A 27,558-nucleotide genomic window follows, 5' to 3' on the forward strand; every position below is an offset into this window, starting at 1 on the left:
TAATAACAGATTTTTTATTGCTTGTTCAACATCAAGGGACATTCCCAACTAAAATTCACAGGTTTTCCAGAAAACCCAGTTGAAGGATGCCCAGTTCCTAAAACCAGGATTTTACAACCCAAATGGCAATAGAGTGGTCTAAACCTGAATGTGGATGTACCTTGCTGTCGCGGTGCATCTTGCCCAACTTGGTCTCCTCTGGGTGGTAGAACCACTTGACCTTCACCACCATGCTGGAGCTCCACGATTCCCAGAAGTTCTCGATGCGGCCCACATAGGGTAGGTGGGGCCGCCCGGCAGAGAGGAACATGGCACAGTCGCCCACTCGCACCATGTCCCTTCCCCGTACGATGGCCTTGTAGAACAGCTTCTTGGACTTCCCCTTCAGCCCCCGCCTCTGTGGAGACGCAGGAACACTCAGTACACACAGTCATGTCTAGGAACTAGGGAGTGGGATTCAATCCAACTCAGATAAACGTCCTGTTCAATAGGATAAACTTTTAAAAGCTTGTTTGTTTGCTGTAAACTACGTGGCTGTCAGCTCAAGGAGAAATCACTTTTATAAGTCACCCTCAGTGCACAGGTTGATTATTTGTGTTGGATTGAATACCAGTCTAGGTGTGCTTAAAGTCACCTTAAGTAGTTTGTATCTCTGGTCAATAGTGCGGCTCTAAAGGTCATGTACCTCTGCTATGGAGGATTGTGAGAGAGTTAGAGTCTCATGTAGCTATGATATGGAGGATTGTGAGAGAGTTAGGGTCTCATGTAGCTATGATATGGAGGATTGGGAGAGAGTTAGGGTCTCATGTAGCTATGATATGGAGGATTGGGAGAGAGTTAGGGTCTCATGTAGCTATGATATGGAGGATTGGGAGAGAGTTAGGGTCTCATGTAGCTATGATATGGAGGATTGGGAGAGAGTTAGGGTCTCATGTAGCTATGATATGGAGGATTGGGAGAGAGTTAGGGTCTCATGTAGCTATGATATGGAGGATTGGGAGAGAGTTAGGGTCTCATGTAGCTATGATATGGAGGATTGGGAGAGAGTTAGGGTCTCATGTAGCTATGATATGGAGGATTGGGAGAGTTAGGGTCTCATGTAGCTATGATATGGAGGATTGTGAGAGAGTTAGGGTCTCATGTAACTATGATATGGAGGATTGGGGAAGGATTGGGGCAGGAATAGATTGGCATAAACTTAACGACCACAGAATTGTTCCGTTTTTAAAAAGATCAACCCGTCTCACCTGAGTGGGGTTCCCCGACCACCTCCACATCTGTCTTCCCGGTAGGAACGTGTTCATCTTGGGTCTTGGTCCTGCATCATCGGGGATAATCCTCTGCCTCTTCACCAGGTCTCTGGGGGGTTTGGAGGGCGACGAGCTGCCACACTCCTTCCTTTTGAGAAGCTTGTTGTTGGCACTGTGGTCGTTGGTGGCTCCTCCTCCCTTGGTGTTGGATACAGCCATGGCCTTGGCCACGAAGGACTGTTGGCCCTGGTGGGGTCCGGCTGCAGCCGGGGGCTCGGGGGACTGCAGCAGGCCATGGTGGGAGGACAGGCAGCTCTGTAGCAGCAGCGTGGAGCTCTCCTCATCCTCCGAGCTGTAGGACGAGTCGTTATCCGAGGAGCACAGGCTGGAACTGGACATGGAGCCTGAGCTGGACGAACTTGAGGAACCAGAGGAAGAGGACGAGACAGAGAGGCGCGAGAGGAAGCTTCCCACCGTCCTCAGGCCTCCAGAGGCTGCAGTGGCCAGCGCAGCCGCCCTTCTCCTCCTCCTCTCCTCCTCTTCCTCCTCCTCTTCGTCTTCCAGGTCTGAGTAGGAGCTGTGGCAGTCACGATGGCAGCTGAGACCCAGCTCGCCGACACCGTACTCCCCCATAGCCAGGGAGGGAGAAGCCTTCCTCTGTGGAGGAGGGGCACCCTTAAGGAGGAGCTCAGCCCTCGAGGCTGAACCTCCCTTCCTGTTGTCCTTGACCAGCAGGACTGGGTGGGAGTAGGCCTCAGGCCTGGGCAGGCCGCCCACGCCTTTGGCCCCGAACCCAGAGCCACCGCCCAGCAGCAGTAGGGCCTTGCTGTTCTTCGTCTTGGGTGAAGTCACCCCCTCGTGATCCAGTTTGACCAGGAACTCCTGACCGCTCTTCCTGCTGCTCCGCGGCACCTCGCCGGGCCTCCGTCTCTGGACATAGGGCCCGGTCCTGGAACCCAGGGTCATGCCGGTGGGCTGGGTGCTACAGAAGGAGGAGTAGCCCTTTGCGATGCTGCTGAAGGAGTCAACCTCGAAGGAGCTGCTGCTGAACAGGCCCTTGGTCGGGGCAGAGACAGGGGCCGGGGGCAGGGGGAACAGGTGGGCCTCCCTCGTCCCCCTCAGGGCCTTCCTGGGAGTCCCGTTGAGCTGGAACAGATTTTCACAGGCCCTCTTCCTGGGGACGGCCACAGCCGGCCAGCTGAGCAGAGGGGCTGCGTTCTTATTGGAGCTGTCTGACAGGTTCTTCTTCTTCCCTGAACCTTTGGGTCTCCCTGGAATACAAACCAATTGAATGTTTGGTAAGTCACCAATCAGTCCACACTACATATACCTTTACAAGATCAAGAAATGAATGACACACACTTTTTCTGCGTCCCATTAGGCTAAATATACTACCATTTGTTTTTTAAACAGAGTGGATATAAAGCATGTAGGTAGATGATCTTGTCTGACCTGGTCGTCTCCTGACAGGCTCTGTGCTGGCCTGTCTCTCCGAGACTCTCTCACTCAGGGGGGCTTTTTCCAGACTGAAGCTCCTCCGAGCCGCCCGGCCGCTAGTCACCAGGTGGGCAGGGGACGACTCCGCACCTACAGAGGGACAGGAAGTGGAGGTGGGGGTTAATACATCTCTAACATACACCTGCATAATCACTGTCATAAGTAATACGTATAAGTGAGTAGCCTTGGCTAGTGTGAGCCGGAATGGCTCATAGGAGTAGGAGCCTATCTCCTGTTTCTGTAGCGTGAGGCAGCTTGATGTACAAGTACACCCCCTGGACATGATGTTAGTCTATCGCAGGGCCTTACCCCCAAATCTATCTCCTTAATGCTCAGTGCCACGCAGAGGCGCATTGGGGCCCATTTTTTCGGGCTTTGTTATGCCTTGGCTAGGGATCGAACTACCAACCTTCCAATTACAGGGCAGACACTAACGTCAAGGCCACTGAGTTGGTCAATAAAGTCATGGTAATGTCTAAAATGCAGCAAGATATTGTCCATGATTCATAATGTGACTGGAAGGTTTCTTATAAGGTCTCATAATAATTGTAATGAGAAGGTCTAGTATGGTTACTAACCCTGTAAGCATAGAAGGTGGATGACAGAGTGATACAAAAAGAGACACTCACAGTGGATCTGGTATCCCGGGGGGAGGAGGCGGATGTTTAGGAGGGAGATCCTCCCCCTGTCTCCATCATCAAACTCCACCATTACACCTCCCTGCTTCCCCTCCTCCCCTGAACCACCTGCATCAGCAGAAAGTATAGACACATTTAAAGAGGAACCACAGGCATTGTTAGCGAAATAGTCAAAGTGAATAAATTGCTAAATGAATCAAATAAATAATAACCCAAATGGACGAATGCGGACACAGAGAAAGTGATCCAGTATGTCTCACCTTGGCGTATGTTGCCTGGGTATAGGCAGCGAGAGCGTTCGCTCCAGTAGGCACACACCCTCGTCCCCTCAGCTAGCACCGACTCTGTCTCTGGACGCACATCCAGGACCTGAAAGTCAAACAGACACTGAGTCAAGCAAGATTCATTACAGAGAGACAGCAAGACACACACACACACACACACACACACACACACACACACACACACACACACACACACACAGGGCTGGTCACTGTGCCACACCGCCAAGCAGCACTATCTCATGCCAATGTGCCAGTCACAGCTGAAAGGAGCGGAAGCTGTGATGCAGTAGATCCTGACTGAAGTAATACTAAGGAGGAGATGAATGGGGGGACTGTGATAGCAGGTTGCCAGATTCTCCTCCCTGACAATGCAGCCAGGGCCCAGCATCCGCCACTCACTGGAGCCCCTTTCAGGATGTTTTCATTTACAGGTGCCATGGAGAGGGGTCCCTTGACTGATGATGTGTGGGGTATAGGCGGGCGTGTGGATGTGTGTGTTTTGGTGGTGTGTTTGTGTGTTCATGGTTGTGTGTGTTTCTGCGCACACACGCACATGAATACATATATGTGTGAGTGGGACCTCAGGCTCTGCTCAGGGGATATGGGGTCTTGGTGTAGGAGGTATTCATGAATGGCTGTTGGACATGGGGTCTTGGTGTAGGAGGTATTCATGAAAGGCTGTTGAACATGGGGTCTTGGTGTAGGAGGTATTCATGAAAGGCTGTTGAACATGGAGTCTTGGTGTAGGAGGTATTCATGAAAGGCTGTTGGACATGGGGTCTTGGTGTAGGAGGTATTCATGAAAGGCTGTTGAACATGGGGTCTTGGTGTAGGAGGTATTCATGAAAGGCTGTTGAACATGGAGTTTTGGTGTAGGAGGTATTCATGAAAGGCTGTTGGACATGGGGTCTTGGTGTAGGAGGTATTCATGAAAGGCTTTTGAACATGGGGTCTTGGTGTAGGAGGTATTCATGAAAGGCTGTTGAACATGGGGTCTTGGTGTAGAAGGTATTCATGAAAGGCTTTTGAACATGGAGTCTTGGTGTAGGAGGTATTCATGAAAGGCTGTTGAACATGGGGTCTTGGTGTAGGAGGTATTCATGAAAGGCTGTTGGACATGAGGTCTTGGTGTAGGAGGTATTCATGAAAGGCTGTTGAACATGGGGTCTTGGTGTAGGAGGTATTCATGAAAGGCTGTTGAACATGGGGTCTTGGTGTAGGAGGTATTCATGAAAGGCTGTTGAACATGGGGTCTTGGTGTAGGAGGTATTCATGGAATGGCTGTTGGAAGAATTGAAAGACAAGAAAGTGGAAGTATGGTGTAATCATGAACAGCTGCTATCTGACAGCTGTTTACACAGCGGATATGTACACACACACGTTACACAGCGGACACACACACACACTACACAGCGGAAGGCACACACACACATTACAAAGTGGACGACACAGCTGCCAAGGGTAGGGCACTGATGGACTGACTATGCAACTGGGCTTTAGGGGAAACCCCCACTTTAACACCAGTTGAGAAATGTTTGTCAGGGAGAGACAGATCGTTAGGATTTTGACTAAAGGATACTAGTGTGATTGTGAGAGAGAGAGAGAGAGACGAGAAAGATTGAGCACTGTGTGTGTGTGTGTGTGTGTGTGTGTGTGTGTGTGTGTGTGTGTGTGTGTGTGTGTGTGTGTGTGTGTGTGTGTGTGTGTGGTGTTGTCCTAGCAGCCACGATGCCTAGAGTGACAGTCATGAGCACGCTACTTCCCCACTGGAGATCAATAAAGTTTATTAAATTGATGACTTGGCAAGGATCCTCCTAGTTACTAAAGTATATCAAGGAGCAGTGAGAAGATCCTCCTAGTTAATAAAGTATATTAAGGAGCAGTGAGAAGATCCTCCTAGTTACTAAAGTATATCAAGGAGCAGTGAGAAGATCCTCCTAGTTACTAAAGTATGTCAAGGAGCAGTGATAAGATCCTCCTAGTTACTAAAGTATGTCAAGGAGCAGTGAGAAGATCCTCCTAGTTACTAAAGTATGTCAAGGAGCAGTGAGAAGATCCTCCTAGTTACTAAAGTATATCAAGGAGCAGTGAGAAGATCCTCCTAGTTACTAAAGTATGTCAAGGAGCAGTGAGAAGATCCTCCTAGTTGCTAAAGTATATCAAGGAGCAGTGAGAAGATCCTCCTAGTTACTAAAGTATGTCAAGGAGCAGTGAGAGGATCCTCCTAGTTACTAAAGTATATCAAGGAGCAGGGAGAAGATCCTCCTAGTTACTAAAGTATGTCAAGGAGCAGTGAGAGGATCCTCCTAGTTACTAAAGTATGTCAAGGAGCAGTGAGAATATCCTCTTAGTTACTAAAGTATATCAAGGAGCAGTGAGAAGATCCTCCTAGTTACTAAAGTATATCAAGGAGCAGTGAGAGGATCCTCCTAGTTACTAAAGTATATCAAGGAGCAGTGAGAAGATCCTCCTAGTTACTAAAGTATATCAAGGAGCAGTGAGAAGATCCTCCTAGTTACTAAAGTATATCAAGGAGCAGTGAGAAGATCCTCCTAGTTACTAAAGTATATCAAGGAGCAGTGAGAAGATCCTCCTAGTTACTAAAGTATATCAAGGAGCAGTGAGAAGATCCTCCTAGTTACTAAAGTATATCAAGGAGCAGTGAGAAGATCCTCCTAGTTACTAAAGTATATCAAGGAGCAGTGAGAAGATCCTCCTAGTTACTAAAGTATATCAAGGAGCAGTGAGAAGATCCTCCTAGTTACTAAAGTATATCAAGGAGCAGTGAGAGGATCCTCCTAGTTACTAAAGTATATCAAGGAGCAGTGAGAAGATCCTCCTAGTTACTAAAGTATACCAAGTAGGAATGATGCAAAAACAATTGAGGAACCACCAGGTTATCCTCTACACACAATCCTCTCCTGTCTCCTTGGAGGAAGGTGTGTGAAAGATTAGTGAAATCTGTGTGGGTAGCTGGACAGGTAGGATGACTGACAGTGAGGGTGAACAGGTGGTCACGGGTCAGGTGACAGAGAAATGGATGAGACTGAGGCAGGAATTCCTTTAACCATAAAGTGGTATATTTACTGAGTAGTCTGTGCTGCATAACAAAGGAAACAGAATAACGTGTATCCAATCAAATCCATCATCACAAAGATCTAATCATAACAATCATTCATGGTTAACATCATTTAGGGAATTCAACAATCCAGTTCATTAATAAGTCAATAGGAATCATCGGTGAGTAATTTAGGCTCGTAACTATTTATCATAAATCATGAAAGAATAATACAAACAGTGATCGGTTATTCAATCTATAAACACCATTAGTTGGATATCAGAGCCGATCAGTTCAACAAACAATTACTTTCTTATTTCACCCTTTCAAGTGTCTTCATGTGTACACGGAATTCCATTACATATTAACCATACCAATTACATAATTGGCCTATCATTGACCATTCACATTACACAAAATGTTTGAAGCGTGCGCTCCAAGCCGCGCTCCGCGATAATAACTCCAACAACAACTGATGGCCCACACTCCCGATCGCAACAGATAGTTCAGATGAAAGTTTAACAGAGTCGGTGGACTTACGTGGATTCATGGACGCACAGAACTTCTGGATTTGACAGAGTGAAGGAAGAGAAAGCAGCGCGATCAGGCGATGGTGATTTCCTCCTTTTATGGAGTGGAGATCTGTCGGACATTTCCACCTGACCTAATTAAAGCGCCCCTGGCCCAGCTGAGTAAGTGGCAATGAATTAAAGGATTATTCCACCAACTCCATGGGCTTTTTCTACAGCCACCCCGGAAATTGGTTAATTTCCACACTCCTCAAAAAAGGCTCATTGCTCCCCGTCCTCTGTCATCTCAGGGAGAGGAATTAGTCGGGCAACTGGCCGGATATATGTCCGGTTCTTTACCTGGATCTCCACCGATCTAACACGACCATCGGTCCCAGGCATGATCTTAGTGATACGGCCCACAGGCCAGGAGGCTCGAGGCAGCTGAGGGTCCACCATCATTACGACTTGGCCAGTTTCCAGGCTGGCCATTTCTCTCCGCCATTTCCCTCTGTGCTGTAGACTTGGTAGGTAATCCCGAATGAATCGGGCCCAGAAATGGTCAGCCAAGATCTGGCTGTGTCGCCACCGGCGCCTGCCAACGAGGTTGGTATCAGCGTACATGGCTTGAGGAAGTGATGCATCTCGGCGTCCCATCAAGAGCATATTCGGTGTAACCGGATCGGGGTCAGCGACGTCTGCAGAGAGATATCCCAAGGGTTTGGAGTTCAGTATCCCTTCCACCTCTATCAGGACAGTCCGCAAGACAGTTTCCGTGACAGTTTGGTCCCCCAGTACGACTCGTAAGGCCGTCTTTACAGATTTGATCTCTCGCTCCCATGTTCCGCCAAAATGAGGAGCTCCTGGAGGGTTAAATTTGAATGAGATTTGTTGCTCCATCAGCTGATCCTGGAGGCTGGGTTCCATGGCTTGGAAGGCTTCCTCCAACCTGGCTTCTCCTGCCTTGAAGTTTGTACCTCTGTCAGCCAGGATCTCGTAGGGTTTCCCCCGTCGGGAGATAAACCGCCATAGGGCCATGAGGAACGCTTCAGTATCTAAACTCTCCAGTAGGTCCAGGTGGACACATCTAGTGGTCAAACACTTGAATAGAATGCCCCAGCACTTTTCCACTCGACGACCTAACTTGATCGTCAAGGGGCCAAAGCAATCCACTCCTGTTGACCAGAAGGGTGGTTTGAGGAGGCGCAAGCGAGCAGGGGGTAAATCTGCCATTTTGGGCACCGTGGCTCTGGCCCGCCATCTCTGACATTCCACACAGGCGTATTGGTGCTTACGAATGGCTCCTCGTCGTCCAAGTATCCAGTACTTCCGCCTCATCTCCCCATAGACTCTCTCTGGCCCTGGGTGGAGAAGCCTCTCATCATAACTCTTGATGAGGAGCCTGGTACTAGGGTGTCTGGAGTCAAGGATAATTGGGTGGATAGCGTCGGGATCCAAAACTTCTGCTTGGCGCAGCCTCCCTCCGACTCTGATCACTCCAAGGATTCGATCATATTCTGGGGCCAGAGAGAGAAGACGGCTGTCCTTAGCCACCTCCCTACCGGCTTTCAGAGCTTTTAGCTCCTCAGGGAAGCTAACTGCTTGTGCATGCTGGAGGAGTAGTGTTTCTGCCGCGAGGGAGGTGGGTATGGAAGCCACCCCATCTGAGGTCTGGTTTGTGGCGGTGATCAGATCCGGCAGGGTTTGGGATTGTGTCATGTCATGGAGAGCTGTTGTTGGTTCCATAGAGATGCTGTAGCATTGGGTGGATTTCCTTAACTCATGAGCTTCAGTTGGTTGCGGAGGGGCTGCACGCCTGGGGGCTGTCGGCCACTCGTTCTCTTGTTGGGACAAGAATGGTGGCCCCAAACTCCAGCGATGGGGTTGAGCCAGTTCCTTAAGTGTTTTACCACGAGTAACGTCATCAGCAGGATTGTTTACGCTGTCAACATACCTCCAGTCTTGGACTTCTGTTAGGTCTTGGATTTCCGCAATGCGAGTTCCGACGAACACCTTATACCTGCAAGACTCCGACTTGAGCCAGGTCAATACAGTAGTTGAATCACTCCAGTAGATGACCCTTTGGATTGGCAAGGTGAGCTCGGCTCGCAAGGTTGATGCCAACTGGGCTCCGGAAAGGGCAGCACTGAGTTCCAGCCTAGGCATTGACAACTGCTTCTTGGGTGCAACCCTGGACCTGGCCATGACGAAGGATACATGGATGTGGCCTGCCTTATCCTCCACTCTTAGATAGGAAACCGCCCCATAAGCTCGCTCTGAAGCGTCACAGAACACATGCAGTTCCAGGCATGATCCCAGTTGGTCAGCACAGGGTGGTACATAACATCTTGGCATTTGGACTTCAGAGAGCTCCGATAACTCTGTTTCCCAACAGATCCATCGTTCCACTAGGTCAGCCGGGTGGATTGGTTCATCCCAGTCCCTCTTGGTCTGCCACAGGTCCTGGACTAAGACTTTGGCCCGGGTTGTGTATGGCAGAATATACCCAAGGGGATCGTATTGACTGGCCAGGGTCCGATAGATGGTGTGCAGAGTGGGGGTTTCGGTACTCAGGGCGGAGCGGTGCTTGTACCCCAGGGTATCCGGTATGCAGCTCCATCTCAATCCTAGAGTGGGCTCTTGTGGGTGAGCGCCATACTGCGATAGCCATAGTTCACTGCTACTAGACCTGGCTTGTGGCGGGAGGTGCTGGATAACCTCCGCTCTCTTACTCGCCCACTTTCAACCTCAAATCCCCCTTTGGACAGGAGATTCCGTACTTTGTCAAGGAATGCTTTCGCTTCAGCCGTGGATGGGACGCTCTGTAAGCAGTTATCCACATAGAAGGCATTTTCCACTGAATCCCATACTTCTGGGTCACTGTCTGGGTGCTCCCGTGCGTGTCTCTGCAGAGCGTATATGGCACAGCAAGGACTGCAGGTGGTGCCAAATGGGAGTACTTGCCATTCGTAGATTGTGGGCTCTGCGTCTCATTCCATATCTCGCCATATGAACCGGAGCAGTGTAGTGTCGGAAGGCAGCAGACGAATCTGATGAAACATGGCTTTGATGTCTCCACTGATGGCTGTAGAGTGCTGCTGGAACCGGAGAAGTACACTGAGCAAGGAAGGACCTAAAATTGGTCCGGGGAGTAGACAGTCATTCAGGCTTTGACCAGCAGCTTGGAATTAACAGTTGAAGACAAGTCTGTACTTCCCACCGTGTTGCTGGATAACATGATGAGGGAGATACCAGGATTCGCTGAGTGCGTTTCCCTCTTCTTGAGTTGTCACTTTGGTGACATAGCCTGCCTTTACAAGGTTATGAATCTCTCGGTTATGAACTTCAGCAAGCTCAGGATTCTTCACCAGGCGTCGCTCCGTTCCACGCAATAGTGGGAGTACAGCCCGCGTCATGGTTGCCAGAGGAGGATGGTTGGGCACCCGTAGCAGTGGGGTTGCGTACCTCCGAACGCCATCCATTTCAGTGGTGGTGGTGTGCTTCTCCAGGAGGTCTAATGCATAGGAGTCTTGTTTAGAGCGAGTGACCTCCTGTAGCTTCCGGTTGGAGAAGGTGTCCATCTTCCATAGCATCTCAACATTCCGAAGGAGGTCAGTAGCTGGACAGGGGGATGGAGCTGGATTGCTTCTGGTGAAGAGGACTTGCTGTGACTGTACAGCTTGGGTGGAGAGAAGTAAATGGGCTGGACCTTGCACAGCCCAACCCAAGGATGTATGGACAGCAACGGGCCCGCCTTCTGGTCCAGCTCGTATAGGCTCAGTCGGGGTGATGAGATGTGGGTGGTCTGACCCAATCAGGATAAGTGGAGCTACTCTGGCCAGGCTAGGAAGAGGCAATCCTCGGAGATGAGGATATTGTTTCTGTAGAACACTTACCGGGCAGGAGTGCTCTGCAAGATTCAGGCCATCCGCCGTGAAGGCATTGGTGATAGTATAGGTCACGTCCCTGTTTCCTGAAGGGGAAATGCTGAAGGTCACAGCAGAGCCTTTCATTTGGATAACATCATGTCGCACCGTTCTGAGATTAAGGGTCTCGGGGATCCCCTCCAGGTTAAGCTGTCGGGTGGCCGCCGGGAGAATGATTGTTCGTTCAGACCCATCATCTAGAATGGCGAATGTATCAATTCTTCTCCCTCCACTCCACAGAGTGACCTTGACCACCTTCAACATGACCCTTGGAGACCGGTTCTGCTGGTCGAGGTAGAGCTCCTTTACAGCTCCTACCATGAGCATACTCTGCTCTTTCTGTGCTTGGGGAATTACATCATGCAACACTGTGAGATGGATTTCCGTACAGCGATTGCAGGGTTTCCTCAATGTGCAGGTCTCTGCCTTATGGCTACGGGCACACTTGTAGCATCGCTCGCCTGAAGTGATCCAAGCCTTCAATTGAGGTTGAGTGAGCTTTTTTACCCTGGGGCATGAGCCAAGGAAGTGCCCCTTACTATTGCAATATGGGCAGTAAGGCTGAAATTTGATGTTCTTGCTCTTGAGAGGGGTCTTCTTCCTGGGTTCCTCCTCAGCTTCACTATTTAAATACATAGTAGTGGGAGTTGGCCTTTTCTGTCCCTCCTGGTGTTCAAACTCCTTCCTTCCCCTGTAGACTATGGCTGAGATTGTGGCCTGGTGAGCGATGCTCTTCGCCCTCGCTTTCACCTGCAACCATGCGGCTAGGTCTCTGAGAGCATAGGTGCTTCTCAAGCCCTCTTTCAGGATGCCTTTGTTCAAACAATGTTCAACGAAACTGTCTCTGAGGGACGCTGGAAGCTTGCTAAGAAGCCTGTCCACGTGGGAGCCACATTTCAGCTCGTTCCCGTCTTCTCCTTCAACGGATTGGAGCATCGAGGTCAGGGATTGGACAGCCAGGGAGAACTCTTGGAAGGCAGCAGGGTCGCCCATTTTAATTGGAGACATGTTCAGGATGGTGTTTAGTTCATTCTGGACTAGCTGGCGTGGCTCACCATATCTCGCTTTCAGGGCCTGGAGAGAGGCAGTGTATGGTATTGCGGAGTGCATAAAGGATTGGGCCAGCTTATATGCACTGGGAAACCGCAAGTGATCCATTAGTACTTGGTACTTGTAGCGTTCTGACAGATGACTGTGAATACCCAGTAGGCTCTCCAATGCCATTTCCAAAAGGACAAATTCACTCTCCTTTCCGCTCTCAAAGTATGGCAGTTTGGGTCTGGGAATTCCATAGGCTGAGGCTACTAGCAGTTTCATAATGTTGGCTCCATCTTCTGGTTGCGTGAAGGATAAACCCGGGACTTCTGATGAGCCCACTGTGGCCTCATTGGGCCTGTCCCCTACTGTCCCAGACCCTCCATGGGTGGCAGCCGGAATTGGGTGAGAGCCCTCCCACCTGCCGTCTGAGGACTGGCCTGGTCCAGGCCCTGGACGAGAGGAATGATTTGCCGTGGTTGGTAATTGGCGGAAAGGCGAAGCAGTGATGCTTTGTCCAGATGGAGGAATGCTAACTTCTGTCACTGGCCTAGAGGGCGTTTGCGGAGTGGTCTGTCCCCCGTGCTCCATGTTGGCTGTTGACCTTGGAGCCTCCGGGGACTGTGCGCCATGCTGTACCAGAGGGGCAGATTGGGAAAGAAAGGCAGACAGGTCAGGTCCATCTGGAAGGGTGGTCAGGTCAGCTCCCTGTTCGTTCCTCTCCAGGAAGGATGAGACCATCCGTGCCTCCTCCAATTCCCTTCTTGCTTGATGGTGCCGTCGCTGCTGTGCCAGGTCCTTGGCAATGAATTCCCTTTCCTGTAGAGCTCTACGGGCTTGCACATCCAATAGGTGACATCGTTCGTCAGCCTGTCGTTCCTCCTCAATCTGACGCTCAATTTCCTCCAACGCTAATAGTTTCATCCTCTCTTGTAGGGCAGCGGTCTGTGATTCGCTGAGGGCTAGTGAATGGCGGCTGCCATGTCCACATCCAAAGGGGTATCCACTGGTCGAACTCTCACTCCGTCTAGAGTGCCTCGACGATTTCCTTTCAGTTAAGGGGTGAGCGGAGCCTGCCTCAGGAAGCTGGTCGACCTGTGCGGTGAGAGTTACCTCCATAGGTTCTTCCTGTAGAACACTTTCCCATCCCAAAGCAGTTTCTGGTCCTTGGCCCAGAGGGGATGGCTGATGGCTGAAACGTACAGCTGATCCATCACCACTTTGAGCTCTGGTGGGCTTGCCCTTGGATGTGGGAAACTCGACCACATAATCCTTAAGATAACCAGGTGCTTGCCTGGTTCTCCTGGTACTACTGGTGGTTGAGGATGAAGCCTTTGTTACTTTAGGCTTAGCTCCTGGACCTTTTCGTTGTTCCAGGACCTTTCCCTCCGCTGCTCTCTCTTCCTTTATCCCTCCTTCCAGTGGAGACAATTCCTCCTTCTCCCCCTTCATTCCCTTTCCACCTGTCTTTGGTTCCGTCATCATCCAGCTCGAAGGACCATTGAAAGATTAGTGAAATCTGTGTGGGTAGCTGGACAGGTAAGATGACTGACAGTGAGGGTGAACAGGTGGTCACGGGTCAGGTGACAGAGAAATGGATGAGACTGAGGCAGGAATTCCTTTAACCATAAAGTGGTATATTTACTGAGTAGTCTGTGCTGCATAACAAAGGAAACAGAATAACGTGTATCCAATCAAATCCATCATCACAAAGATCTAATCATAACAATCATTCATGGTTAACATCATTTAGGGAATTCAACAATCCAGTTCATTAATAAGTCAATAGGAATCATCGGTGAGTAATTTAGGCTCGTAACTATTTATCATAAATCATGAAAGAATAATACAAACAGTGATCGGTTATTCAATCTATAAACACCATTAGTTGGATATCAGAGCCGATCAGTTCAACAAACAATTACTTTCTTATTTCACCCTTTCAAGTGTCTTCATGTGTACACGGAATTCCATTACATATTAACCATACCAATTACATAATTGGCCTATCATTGACCATTCACATTACACAAAATGTTTGAAGCGTGCGCTCCAAGCCGCGCTCCGCGATAATAACTCCAACAACAACTGATGGCCCACACTCCCGATCGCAACAGATAGTTCAGATGAAAGGTTAACAGAGTCGGTGGACTTACGTGGATTCATGGATGCACAGAACTTCTGGATTTGACAGAGTGAAGGAAGAGAAAGCAGCGCGATCAGGCGATGGTGATTTCCTCCTTTTATGGAGTGGAGATCTGTCGGACATTTCCACCTGACCTAATTAAAGCGCCCCTGGCCCAGCTGAGTAAGTGGCAATGAATTAAAGGATTATTCCACCAACTCCATGGTCTTTTTCTACAGTGTGTGTGTGTGTGTGTGTGTGTGTGTGTGTGTGTGTGTGTGTGTGTGGTGTCTGTGTGTGTGTGGTGTCTGTGTCTGGTGTCTGTGTGTCTGGTGTCTGTGTGTGTGTATGTGGTGTCTGTCTGTGTGTGTGTGTGTGTGTGTGTGTGTGTGTGTGTGTGTGTGTGTGTGTGTGTGTGTGTGTGTGTGTGTGTCTGTGTGTGTGTGTGTCTGTGTGTGTGTGTGTGTGTGTGTGTCTGTGTGTGTGTGTATGTGTGTGTGTGTGTGTGTGTGTGTGTGTGTGTGTGTGTGTGTGTGTGTGTGTGTGTGTGTGTGTGTGTGTGTGTGTGTGTGTGTATGTGTGTGTGTGTGTGTGTATGTGTGTGTGTGTATGTGTGTGTGTGTGTATGTGTGTGTGTGTGTCTGTGTGTGTGTGTGTGTGTGTGTTGTGGGTCTGAGGTCTCTGTTATGAGATGACCCAGCTGCCACTGAGCCGTAGCACCAGGATGTCATCAGAATGTGGGGCAAAAGTCACAGTTCAGTTTACAATAAACATCAGCAGAGCTTTCCTCCCAGGAAAAACACACACACACAGGAACGAGTAAGCTGGCTTGAACAAGTTACACAGCGAAACGCAAATGAATGCCAGCCAAGAATGCCCTGTGGTTTACAGTGTATAATTAGGCTTCATTTCACTGATGTCTGAGATAAACTGTAACGTTAGCTTAGCCTGGAGCACCATCAGGAACTACAGACAGCAAACACACACGCCGCTACTCAAACCCAGGTGCTAAAGAGAAAATCTGAGGGTTGAGATTGTCCGTTTTATTGAAATAATAACTGGTATCTGCTATGTATTTTCTCTGGCTAAGGCTGCTATCCTACCCTGCTCATCATTAGCAGGGTCGTGTTCATTAGAGAACGCAACATATTTGTTTTTTAAGCGCTTCGCAAATGAGCGTTTCTTCTTGCACATGTCCAGGTAATCCCTCCCTTTTTCAGTGTGGTTTCTTCCCGTTGGGGCCTAATGAACATGACCCTGAGCTGTCCTTTATATGTTCTGCTAGCTCTACAGGTAACTGACAACATAAAGGAAACGCCAACATAAAGTGTCTTAATTGGGCGTTGGGCCCACAGCACAGCGTCTGAAACTCTATTGGAGGGATGCGACGCCATTCTTCCACAAGAAAATCCATAATTGGGTGGAAAACGATGTCTCAGGTACTGCTCCAGAATCGCCCATAAGTGTTCAACTGGATTGAGATCTGGTGACTGACACACACACACACACACACACACACACACACACACACACACACACACACACACACACACACACACACACACACACACACACACACACACACACACACACACACACACCTTTTAAACCCCCTGTGCTCCTTTGAGACCCCTATTTCAAAGTCACTGAGATCTCTTCTAGCCATGGTAGCCAAAATAATGGGCAACGTGTCATTTTTATACATGACCCTAAGCCTGATGGGATGTTAATTGCTTCATTAACTCAGGAACCACCACTGTGTTCCCTTTATATGGGCAGCCTGTGTCTCCATCAGTATGGGCAGCCTGTGTCTCCATCAGTATGGGCAGCCTGTGTCTCCATCAGTATGGGCAGCCTGTGTCTCCATCAGTATGGGCAGCCTGTGTTACCAGGAGGGGAAGTCTGCATCGTCTGGAGCAGGTGCTAGAGGGATTATCCCTACACAGTGACTTGGTTTAACGTACACACACACGGGCACAGAAACTCAAAGAGGGTAGAGGACAATAGAGGAGAGGAGAGGGTAGTAGAGGAGAAGAGAGTAGAGGAGAGGGCAGTAGAGGAGAGGAGAGGGTAGTAGAGGAGAAGAGAGTAGAGGAGAGGGCAGTAGAGGAGAGGAGAGGGTAGTAGAGGAGAAGAGAGTAGAGGAGAGGGTAGTAGAGGAGAGGACAGTAGAGGAGAGGAGAGGGCAGTAGAGGAGAAGAGAGTAGAGGAGAGGACAGTAGAGGAGAGGAGAGGGTAGTAGAGGAGAAGAGAGTAGAGGAGAGGGCAGTAGAGGAGAGGAGAGGGTAGTAGAGGAGAAGAGAGTAGAGGAGAGGACAGTAGAGGAGAGGAGAGGGTAGTAGAGGAGAAGAGAGTAGAGGAGAGGACAGTAGAGGAGAGGAGAGGGTAGTAGAGGAGAAGAGAGTAGAGGAGAGAACAGTAGAGGAGAGGACAGTAGAGGAGAGGACAGTAGAGGAGAGGAGAGGGCAGTAGAGGAGAGGACAGTGGAGGAGAGGAGAGGGCAGTAGAGGAGAAGAGAGTAGAGGAGAGGGCAGTAGAGGAGAGGAGAGGGTAGTAGAGGAGAAGAGAGGAGAGGAGAGGACAGTAGAGGAGAGGAGAGGGTAGTAGAGGAGAGGACAGTAGAGGAGAGGAGAGGGTAGTAGAGGAGAAGAGAGTAGAGGAGAGGGCAGTAGAGGAGAAGAGAGTAGAGGAGAGGGCAGTAGAGGAGAGGAGAGGGTAGTAGAGGAGAAGAGAGTAGAGGAGAGGGCAGTAGAGGAGAGGAGAGGGTAGTAGAGGAGAAGAGAGTAGAGGAGAGGACAGTGGAGGAGAGGAGAGGGTAGTAGAGGAGAAGAGAGTAGAGGAGAGGACAGTAGAGGAGAGGAGAGGGCAGTAGAGGAGAAGAGAGGAAAGCAGAGGAGAGGACAGTAGAGGACAGTAGAGGAGAGGAGAGGGTAGTAGAGGAGAAGAGAGGAAAGCAGAGGAGAGGACAGTAGAGGACAGTAAAGATGAGGAGAGGACAGTAGAGAAGAGGAGAGGACAGTAGAGGAGAGGAGAGTAGAGTAGAGGAGAAGAGAGGACAGTAGAGGAGAGGACAGTAGAGGACAGTAGAGGTGAAGAGAGGACAGTAGAGGACAGTAGAGAAGAGGAGAGGACAGTAGAGGAAGGAAGGGAGAGGGATTGAGGAGGATCCAGAGTGAGTTAGTCCAGCGTGGCCACATCCCAGAGGTCTAGGTGTGGGGGGAACTATTGTTTTCTAAAGAGGGGGTAGGAACTGAACTCACCGCTTCCTGCAGCAGTTGCTCCAGTGAGTAGATTCTGGGGCGGTTTCCTCTCTCCCCATCAATAACAATGCTGTAGCTGGAGATTGAGAGAGATTGAGAGAGATTGAGAGAGATTGAGAGATTGAGAGATTGAGAGAGAAAGAGAGAGAGAGAGAGAGAGAGAGAGAGAGAGAGAGAGAGAGAGAGAGAGGGGAAGAGGGAGCGAGAGAGAAAACTATTTTCAGCTGTGTGGGTATTATGCCTGCCTGGTTTCACGTGTCACTGTCCCACTCCCCCGTTCCACTTTTTATTGCCTGCTGCCGGAGCAGCATTATCAACACTCTTCTGCTCAGAGTGAGCTGGGTGAGAGAAGACATGGAGTTATGTAACAGAGAGGAGGAGGAGGAGGAGGAGAGAGAGGGAGGAGGAGGAGAGAGGGAGAAAGAATGAGAGTGTAAGGAAGAGAGAGCGCTCTGCAGGGGGTGTGGACTCCTTCTGGAGTGAGAGGTTAAGATGCCAACACTGAGTCACTCACTGCAGAGAAGACCAACAACCATGACTCCCAGCCACTGAGGTAGTAGTGGCTGATACTGTATATACTGTGTGTGTGTGTGTGTGTGTGTGTGTAAGTTGCTCTGGATAAGAGAGTCTGCTAAATGACTGAAATGTAAAGGTATAGTTACATGTCAGGCAGCTCCAGTGTGTGGACCCGGGCTGCGTACAGAAGTTCATCCTCCTTGGAGATCAGCACCCTGAGTCCATCTGTCAGCAGCTGTTTGGTCAGGACACAGCTGGGGGCTGCTGGGTAAGGCGTACACAGTTGTTTAATGAAAGACAGCACACATCAACAGTGTGTATGGAAGTGCATATTTGTTGCCTCCTATCTTGCTTGTGTGTGTGTGTGTGTGTGTGTGTGTGTGTGTGTGTGTGTGTGTGTGTGTGTGTGTGTGTGTGTGTGTGTGTGTTTAACTATTGTTGTGGATACCAGAAGTCCTCACAAGGATAGTAAAACGAGGAAAATTCAGACAAGTGGGGACATTTTCCGGTCCCCACAAGGAAAAATGCTATTTTAGGCTTAGGGGTTACGTTTAGGGTTAGGGTGAAATTAGGGTTAGAATTAAGATTAGGGGTTTGGGGTTAAGGTTAAGTTTAGGGTTACAGTTAGATTTAGGGTTAGAGGTTAGGGAAAATAGGACTTTGGATGGGAATCAATTATTTGGTCCCCAGAAGTATAGCAATACAAAACTGTGACTGTGTTCCCTCCTCACCTAGTGGACTCCTGGGGTTGTGAGGGTATGATGGGTTACTGTCCTCATCCCCCTCGGAGAAGCTGCTATCATCCTCGTCCATCTGAAAGCCCTCGTCCGCCGCCATGCTCTCTAGTAGACGGCTCACTGCACGGCCCTTGGGCTGGGGGGGGGGGGTAGACAGAGAGAGACAGAGAGGTAGTTAGTTAGCATGTAACTCAGAGATTGACACTAAACACTACATGTACAGTATATCCCCTGGAGGTAATAATTTTCCCTGACATAGTTTCACTCTTCCACATAGAAAGGTGCGATCCACACTCCCCCAGTCCCCCCATTACCTGCCCCCCACCCCCCTTCACACAGTTACTCAGCAGGGAGGGAGTGGGATGTGGCCTGGTACTATATCCATGGTGATATGCTAAATGCTTTGACATACCGGTACATACATATAGCGTCATATAGCCTACGAATATAGGACCTACCAATGGTAAATCAGATCAGCCAAATGAAAGGTTAGAGGTCAGAGGTGAGCAATGAGGGCCGATTGAGTGATTCTGATTACCTGTTTGTTTCGGATCCTCCTCCCCCTGCAAGTGTTGTCATCACTCTGAGGTGACTGGACACCGTCTGACCAGCAACTTCTCCTCTGTGACATGTGACCAGGAAGAGAGGTGTGAGTGAGTGAGTAAATGAGTGTGCGAGTGTGTGTGGATCTCTGCATGGCTAGTTAGTGCTACAGTATGAATCATCCCAGTGTGAGGAGAGAAAGGCGGCAGGTTATGTCATGGTTATGAGAGATTGAGTTACAGATTGAAGTTGTGTAATTGTCTAAATTCTAAATGTTTCAAAATATTCACTTTTAGATAATAAAGGTCTATCTAGAACCTAAAAGGGTTCTTCGGCTGTCCCCATAGGTGAACCCTTTGAAGAACCCCTTTTGGTTCCAGATAGAACGCTTTTGTTTTGTGGTAGAAACATTTTGGGTTCCATGTAGAACCCCTTCCACAGAGCGTTCTACATGGAACCCCAGAGGGTTCTTCTATTGGGACAGCCGAAGAACCCTTTTGGAGCCCTTTTTTCTAAGAGTATATCACACTCTTGGTTAACTTCACATGTTCTAAGAGATTGAAGTTGTGTCATTGTAACTTGGTTCAGTTTAGCATTTCCCCCCACTAATGGTTAAGGTTAGGATTTGGAGAAGGGAAGCTGACCCTAGATCTGTACCTAGGCAGTGGTGGAAAGTACTTAAGTCATTTTTTGGGGGTATCTGTACTTTACTTTAATATTTATATTTTTGACAACTTTTACTTTTACTTCACTACATTCCTAAAGAAAATAATGTATTTTTTATTCCATACATTTTCCTTGATACCCAAAACAACTAGTAACATTTTGAATGCTTAGCAGGACAGGAAAATGGTCAAATTTACATAGTTATGAAGAGAACACCCTGGTCATCCCTACTGCCTCTGATCTGGTGGACTCACTAAACACAGGGTATTGGAGTGTGCCCCTGGCTATCCGTACATTAAAAAAACAGAAGATTGTGCAGTATGATTTGCTTAATATTAGGTATTTTAAATTATTTTGACGTTTTATTTTGATACTTAAATATATATATTAGCAATTCCATTTACTTTTGATACTCAAGTACATTTAAAACCAAATACTTTTTGACTTTTACTCAAATAGTATTTTACTGGATGACTTTCACTTTTACTTGATTCATTTTCTATTAAGGTATCTTTACTTTTACTCAAGTATGACAATTGAGTACTTTTCCACCACTGTACCTAGGGGAACCTTCACCTGGATTGATTCCATACATCACATACAAATCACTCAGGTGCATATCAATGAGTGAATAATCCTGATCTCTAGGACATACCCTGTGAATAGCTAGCTTTTCGGTGGAGCGACTGGGTAAGACTCTTCAGGAGGGCGGTCAGGTGTCTTTGTGAGGCAGAGGTCCTGGGTTAGAGCCTTAGTATGAGCCGAAACAGGAGGAAGCGATACTCGCCAAGCAAGCAGGGTGACGTCCTTAACACTAACCTTGTTAATGGGTCCCCTCAGCATGTTGTTCTTGCGTGTGGCCCTCTTCAGCCTCTCACTGGTGGTGGGGAAGGTGACCGGCCCCATGGTCCTCCGGTAGAGGCTGCCCCTGGTCCCTAGGCTCTCCCGGCGAGGCTCCTGGGGCCTGGGTCCGCCGGCCCTCCTCACCCCCTCTGACGGGTCCTGGTACTCTGGGTGCTTCTTGGCTGCAGTGACCATGCCAAGCCTACAGGGGGCCCTCTTCCTCACCTTCACCTCTCCCTCTGCCCCGGACAGACTCTGGGAACCTGCATGGTTCAATCAAGATTTATATTTAGTAATACACCACTAATTGCATTTAGTATTTTAGTCATTTAGCATTCAAATTCAGTGTGACTTACAATACAATTAGTGCATTCAACTAAAGGTAAAATAACCTCATATTACAGTCTTTGCAAGTTCCTCAAAACAGCCACAATCTGTAAAATTAGTGCCAGGAAGAAAAGACAGGTATGAGTGTAGACAGTCAGTGGTAGACAGGTATGAGTGTAGAGGGTCAGTGGTAGACAGGTACAGACAGGTATGAGTGTACAGGTTCAGTGGTACAGGTATGAGTGTAGAGGGTCAGTGGTAGACAGGTATGAGTGTAGAGAGTCAGTGGTAGACAGGTACGAGTGTAGAGGGTCAGTGGTAGACAGGTACGAGTGTAAAGGGTCAGTGGTAGACAGGTATGAGTGTAGAGGGTCAGTGGTAGACAGGTACAGACAGGTACGAGTGTAGAGGGTCAGTGGTAGACAGGTATGAGTGTAGAGGGTCAGTGGCAGACAGGTACGAGTGTAGAGGGTCAGTGGTAGACAGGTATGAGTGTAGAGAGTCAGTGGTAGATAGGTACGAGTGTAGAGGGGCAGTGGTAGACAGGTATGAGTGTAGAGTGGCAGTGGTAGACAGGTACGAGTGTAGAGGGTCATTGGTAGACAGGTACGAGTGTAGAGGGTCAGTGGTAGACAGGTACGAGTGTAGAGGGTCAGTGGTAGACAGGTACAAGTGTAGAGTGTCAGTGATAGACAGGTATGAGTTTGGAGGGTCAGTGATAGACAGGTATGAGTGTAGAGTGGCAGTGGTAGACAGGTATGAGTGTAGAGGGGCAGTGGTAGACAGGTATGAGTGTAGAGTGTCAGTGGTAGACATGTATGAGTGTAGAGTGGCAGGGGTAGACAGGTATGAGTGTAGAGTGGCAGTGGTAGACAGGTACAAGTGTAGAGGGGCAGTGGTAGACAGGTATGAGTGTAGAGGGTCAGTGGTAGACAGGTATGAGTGTAGAGGGGTAGTGATAGACAGGTATGAGTGTAGAGTGGCAGTGGTAGACAGGTATGAGTGTAGAGGGGCAGTGGTAGACAGGTATGAGTGTAGAGTGGCAGTGGTAGACAGGTATGAGTGTAGAGTGGCTGTGGTAGACAGGTACGAGTGTAGAGGGGCAGTGGTAGACAGGTATGAGTGTAGAGGGTCAGTGGTAGACAGGTATGAGTGTAGAGGGGTAGTGATAGACAGGTATGAGTGTAGAGTGGCAGTGGTAGACAGGTATGAGTGTAGAGGGGCAGTGGTAGACAGGTATGAGTGTAGAGGGTCAGTGGTAGACAGGTATGAGTGTAGAGGGGTAGTGATAGACATGTATGAGTGTAGAGGGGCAGTGATAGACAGGTACGAGTGTAGAGAGTCAGTGATAGACAGGTATGAGTGTAGAGAGTCAGTGGTAGACAGGTATGAGTGTAGAGGGGCAGTGATAGACAGGTATGAGTGTAGAGAGTCAGTGGTAGACAGGTATGAGTGTAGAGAGTCAGTGTTAGACAGGTACGAGTGTAAAGGGTCAGTGGTAGACAGGTATGAGTGTAGAGTGGCAGTGGTAGACAGGTACGAGTGTAGAGGGTCAGTGGTAGACAGGTATGAGTGTAGAGAGTCAATGGTAGACAGGTATGAGTGTAAAGGGGCAGTGATAGACAGGTTAGAGTGTGGAGGGTCAGTGGTAGACAGGTACGAGTGTAAAGGGTCAGTGGTAGACAGGTATGAGTGTAAAGGGTCAGTGGTAGACAGGTATGAGTGTAGAGAGTCAGTGGTAGACAGGTATGAGTGTAGAGGGGCAGTGATAGACAGGTATGAGTGTAGAGGGGTAGTGGTAGACAGGTATGAGTGTAGAGGGTCAGTGATAGACAGGTATGAGTGTAGAGGGGCAGTGGTAGACAGGTATGAGTGTAGAGGGGCAGTGATAGACAGGTATGAGTGTAGAGAGTCAGTGGTAGACAGGTATGAGTTTAGAGGGGCAGTGGTAGACAGGTATGAGTGTAGAGGGGCAGTGATAGACAGGTATGAGTGTGGAGAGTCAGTGATAGACAGGTATGAGTGTAGAGAGTCAGTGGTAGACAGGTATGAGTGTAGAGGGACAGTGATAGGGGAGTCAATGTGCTCTCTGAAATAGTAAGGTAGGAACTAAAAGTCGATGAGGTACCGACTAACAGATAGTGTATATTATCAGTCCTGAACCAGTGTTCCCTTCTCTTTTCTCTCAATCAGGAACTAGAGAAGATTTAAGACCAGTAACGACCCCACAGACTAAAATAAAACAGATGCTTCTCCTGGAGATTATTATAATTCTAATATATATATATATATTAGGGGGGTATAGATGTTAGGGGGTATAGATGTTTATAGTACCATGTACCTTGTGAGCATCAGTACTTGTGTATGACAAATATTTAGTAAACATTGTAACCATGTCAAAGATTCTTCATTTTGGTGACAGAATTGAACCAGCGTAACACACACGCACGTACACGCACGCACACGCACACACACCAAGCTTGTCTTCTTACCGTAAAGCTCCTGCCTCTCTTTTTTGTTCCGGGCTTTCTGATTGGCCTCCAGCTTGACGACAGACGAGGGGGATGGACCAGTCACGGTGGAGCGTGATGAGACGTCTCGGGAGGGTTGTGCTTTGATGTCTTGTCCTTCGTCACTGTCATAACTTCCTTCCTCTTCCTCCTCTTCTAAAGAGAGAACAGCATACATAGTACTGTGTCTAAATCCAGCCTATCCACTTCCTCTTCCTCCTCTTCTAAAGAGAGAACAACATACATAGTACTGTGTCTAAATCCAGCCTATCCACTTCCTCTTCGTCCTCTTCTAACGAGAGAACAACATACATAGTACTGTGTCTAAATCCAGCTTATCCACTTCCTCTTCCTCCTCTTCTAAAGAGAGAACAACATACACACTACTGTGTCTAAATCCAGCCTATCCACTTCCTCTAACAGACTTCCTTTGCTTATCATTAGAAAATATTTAGAGGCTTGTATTTCCCCAAAACCTGTTTTCTACATTCTAACGTTTAGCAATTACCTCGTTATCTTGTTGTCTTCCTGGAGGAAAACAAATAACCATTCATAATGATGAGATACCAGGAGCTTCTGACTGTTGTTCTCTGGGGCTGGGACCTGAAGTGTGTCTGGAGTACTGAGCTCTGACTGTTGTTCTCTGGGACTGGGACCTGAAGTGTGTCTGGAGTACTGAGCTCTGACTGTTGTTCTCTGGGACTGGGACCTGAAGTGTGTCTGGAGTACTGAGCTCTGACTGTTGTTCTCTGGGGCTGGGACCTGAAGTGTGTCTGGAGTACTGAGCTCAGACTGTTGTTCTCTGGGGCTGGGAACTGAAGTGTGTCTGGAGTACTGAGCTCTGACTGTTGTTCTCTGGGGCTGGGACCTGAAGTGTGTCTGGAGTACTGAGCTCTGACTGTTGTTCTCTGGGGCTGGGACCTGAAGTGTGTCTGGAGTACTGAGCTCTGACTGTTGTTCTCTGGGGCTGGGACCTGAAGTGTGTCTGGAGTACTGAGCTCTGACTGTTGTTCTCTGGGACTGGGACCTGACTGATTGTGTGTGTGTGTGGGTTTGCATGCATATGCTAGCTCGCTTGCGTGTGCGTGTGTATGTGCTCTTGTGTTGAGTGCACGTGGTGTGTGTGTCTCTGTAGCCTGTAACTGCTCTGTGGTCCAGCCTGCTTGTCTCCATGGCCTGTCAGAGCCTCTCACAGGCAGCTGTACACAGCTGTGGCCTAGCTTCTTACACACACACACACACACACACACACACACACACACACACAAGCAGAGGTGTCGGGTGTCCGCGCGCTGCCGACCCCACTTGTCATTTACGAGGCGTTCATCAACACGTTCTCACTCACCTCTGAACACTGACAGGGATCACTTTCAGATGAATTAACAAATTAACAAAACTCACACGAGGGCACGAGTGGCAGCCTTCTGCGTGTGTGTGTGTGTGTGTGTGTGTGTGTGTGTGTGTGTGTGTGTGTGTGTGTGTGTGTGTGTGTGTGTGTGTGTGTCTGTGTGTGTGTGTGTGTGTGTGTGTGTGTGTGTGTGTTTTATTCCCAAACTTGTGTATAGAGTGCATGAGACAGTGTAATGTAAATGCATCCTGTGCTCTATAGAAGTAGTTGACTAATGAAGAAGGTTGTTTACAAGCTTGATGACAGGTTAGAGGTGCCTTCCACACTTAGTGGAGGGTACAGTGTGCTGAGTGGAGGGTACAGTGTGTTGAGTGGAGGGTACAGTGTGCTGAGTGAAGGGTACAGTGTGTTGAGTGGAGGGTACAGTGTGCTGAGTGGAGGGTACAGTGTGTTGAGTGGAGGGTACAGTGTGCTGAGTGAAGGGTACAGTGTGCTGAGTGAAGGGTACAGTGTGCTGAGTGAAGGGTACAGTGTGTTGAGTGGAGGGTACAGTGTGTTGAGTGGAGGGTACAGTGTGCTGAGTGGAGGGTACAGTGTGCTGAGTGAAGGGTACAGTGTGTTGAGTGGAGGGTACAGTGTGCTGAGTGGAGGGTACAGTGTGCTGAGTGGAGGGTACAGTGTGTTGAGTGGAGGGTACAGTGTGCTGAGTGAAGGGTACAGTGTGTTGAGTGAAGGGTACAGTGTGCTGAGTGGAGGGTACAGTGTGCTGAGTGAAGGGTACAGTGTGCTGAGTGGAGGGTACAGTGTGTTGAGTACCTGACCTGGCTGGAGAAGAGAGCCACCCTGTCCCACTCATCCAACCTTATCATTCCCTGTCTCCCTCTTACCCCTCCCCCTCCACCCAGTCACCTCAGCCCACTCACCCTGGTCAGAGGATTCACTCTCTGTAGGGGAGGTCATCTTCCCCCTCCACCCAGTCACCTCAGCCCACTCACCCTGGTCAGAGGATTCACTCTCTGTAGGGAAGGTCTCTCCCCCCCTCCACCCAGTCACCTCAGCCCACTCACCCTGGTCAGAGGATTCAATCTCTGTAGGGGAGGTCATCTTCCCCCTCCACCTAGTCACCTCAGCACACTCACCCTGGTCAGAGGATTCACTCTCTGTAGGGGAGGTCTCTCCCCCCCTCCACCCAGTCACCTCAGCACACTCACCCTGGTCAGAGGATTCACTCTCTGTAGGGGAGGTCATCTTCCCCCTCCACCCAGTCACCTCAGCCCACTCACCCTGGTCAGAGGATTCACTCTCTGTGGGGGAGGTCTCTTCCCCCTCCACCCAGTCACCTCAGCCCACTCACCCTGGTCAGAGGATTCACTCTCTGTAGGGAAGGTCATCTTCCCCCTCCACCCAGTCACCTCAGCCCACTCACCCTGGTCAGAGGATTCAATCTCTGTAGAGGAGGTCATCTTCCCCCTCCACCCAGTCACCTCAGCCCACTCACCCTGGTCAGAGGATTCACTCTCTGTAGGGGAGGTCTCTCCCCCCTCCATGGCTTCCTGACTCCTGGCTCGGAGGACCCTGTCCCTGGGCTGCTGCAGCCGTGTGGACCCCTGGACCCCGAGAGCTCCCCCCATCCCTTTCCTCCTGCCCCCACGCATCATCAGCGGGGTCCCCGTCCAGCCCTCCTGGCCGCCGCTGTCTGCACTGGCTGCTGAGAAAGAGAGAGAGAGAGCACACACACAGTAAGAGTACAGCACAAGCCGACCGGTTACATTGGTGCCGTGACTCAGATCGGTACACACCATAAAGATAGAATTACAACACTAGAATGGAATGTGTAGGTCTAATAACTTAACTACAGGGCAGCCATATTTGTATTATTAATATTGTAGGAGGGATATGGTAGTGTTTCTCTCTATGGTAGTGTTTCTCTCTATTGTAGTGTTTCTCTCTATTGTAGTGTTTCTATCTTTGGTAGTGTTTCTCTATAGTAGTGTTTCTCTATGGTAGTGTTTCTCTATAGTAGTGTTTCTCTCTATGGTGGTGTTTCTCTCTATTGTAGTGTTTCTCTCTATGGTAGTGTTTCTATGGTAGTGTTTCTATCTATGGTAGTGTTTCTATTGTAGTGTTTCTCTCTATGGTAGTGTTTCTATCTATGGTAGTGTTTCTCTATGGTAGTGTTTCTCTCTATAGTAGTGTTTCTATCTATGGTAGTGTTTCTCTATGGTAGTGTTTCTCTATGGTAGTGTTTCTCTATGGTAGTGTTTCTATCTATGGTAGTGTTTCTCTATGGTAGTGTTTCTCTATAGTAGTGTTTCTATCTATGGTAGTGTTTCTCTATAGTAGTGTTTCTCTATGGTAGTGTTTCTCTATGGTAGTGTTTCTATCTATGGTAGTGTTTCTCTATGGTAGTGTTTCTCTCTATTGTAGTGTTTCTCTATAGTAGTGTTTCTCTCTACAGTAGTGTTTCTATCTATGGTAGTGTTTCT

The 27,558-nt window shown here is 48.9% G+C and overlaps 1 protein-coding gene across 7 annotated transcripts in view; it reads right to left on the minus strand.

The window, feature by feature from the left end:
* Positions 1–26,981, minus strand: part of LOC115207371 (BAH and coiled-coil domain-containing protein 1) — a 30,903-nt gene extending 3,922 nt beyond the window's left edge. Inside the window, exons 1-12 of one of the 7 annotated variants that reach the window (XM_029774422.1) lie at positions 26,571–26,981; positions 23,707–23,877; positions 20,864–21,150; positions 19,374–19,457; positions 18,830–18,971; positions 18,245–18,362; positions 17,583–17,658; positions 3,646–3,754; positions 3,377–3,493; positions 2,703–2,837; positions 1,248–2,521; positions 161–397 (exon numbers count right to left, since the gene is read on the minus strand). In XM_029774422.1, coding sequence (XP_029630282.1) covers positions 161–397; positions 1,248–2,521; positions 2,703–2,837; positions 3,377–3,493; positions 3,646–3,754; positions 17,583–17,658; positions 18,245–18,362; positions 18,830–18,971; positions 19,374–19,457; positions 20,864–21,150; positions 23,707–23,877; positions 26,571–26,874 — 3,054 coding nt within the window. In that variant the 5' untranslated portion in view covers positions 26,875–26,981. The other 6 variants (XM_029774413.1, XM_029774405.1, XM_029774446.1 and 3 more) reach the window with 6 other exon arrangements.
* Between the last annotated feature and the right edge of the window lie 577 nt (positions 26,982–27,558).

This window comes from Salmo trutta, chromosome 1 (assembly GCF_901001165.1).
Source record: "Salmo trutta chromosome 1, fSalTru1.1, whole genome shotgun sequence".
NCBI lineage: Eukaryota > Metazoa > Chordata > Actinopteri > Salmoniformes > Salmonidae > Salmo > Salmo trutta.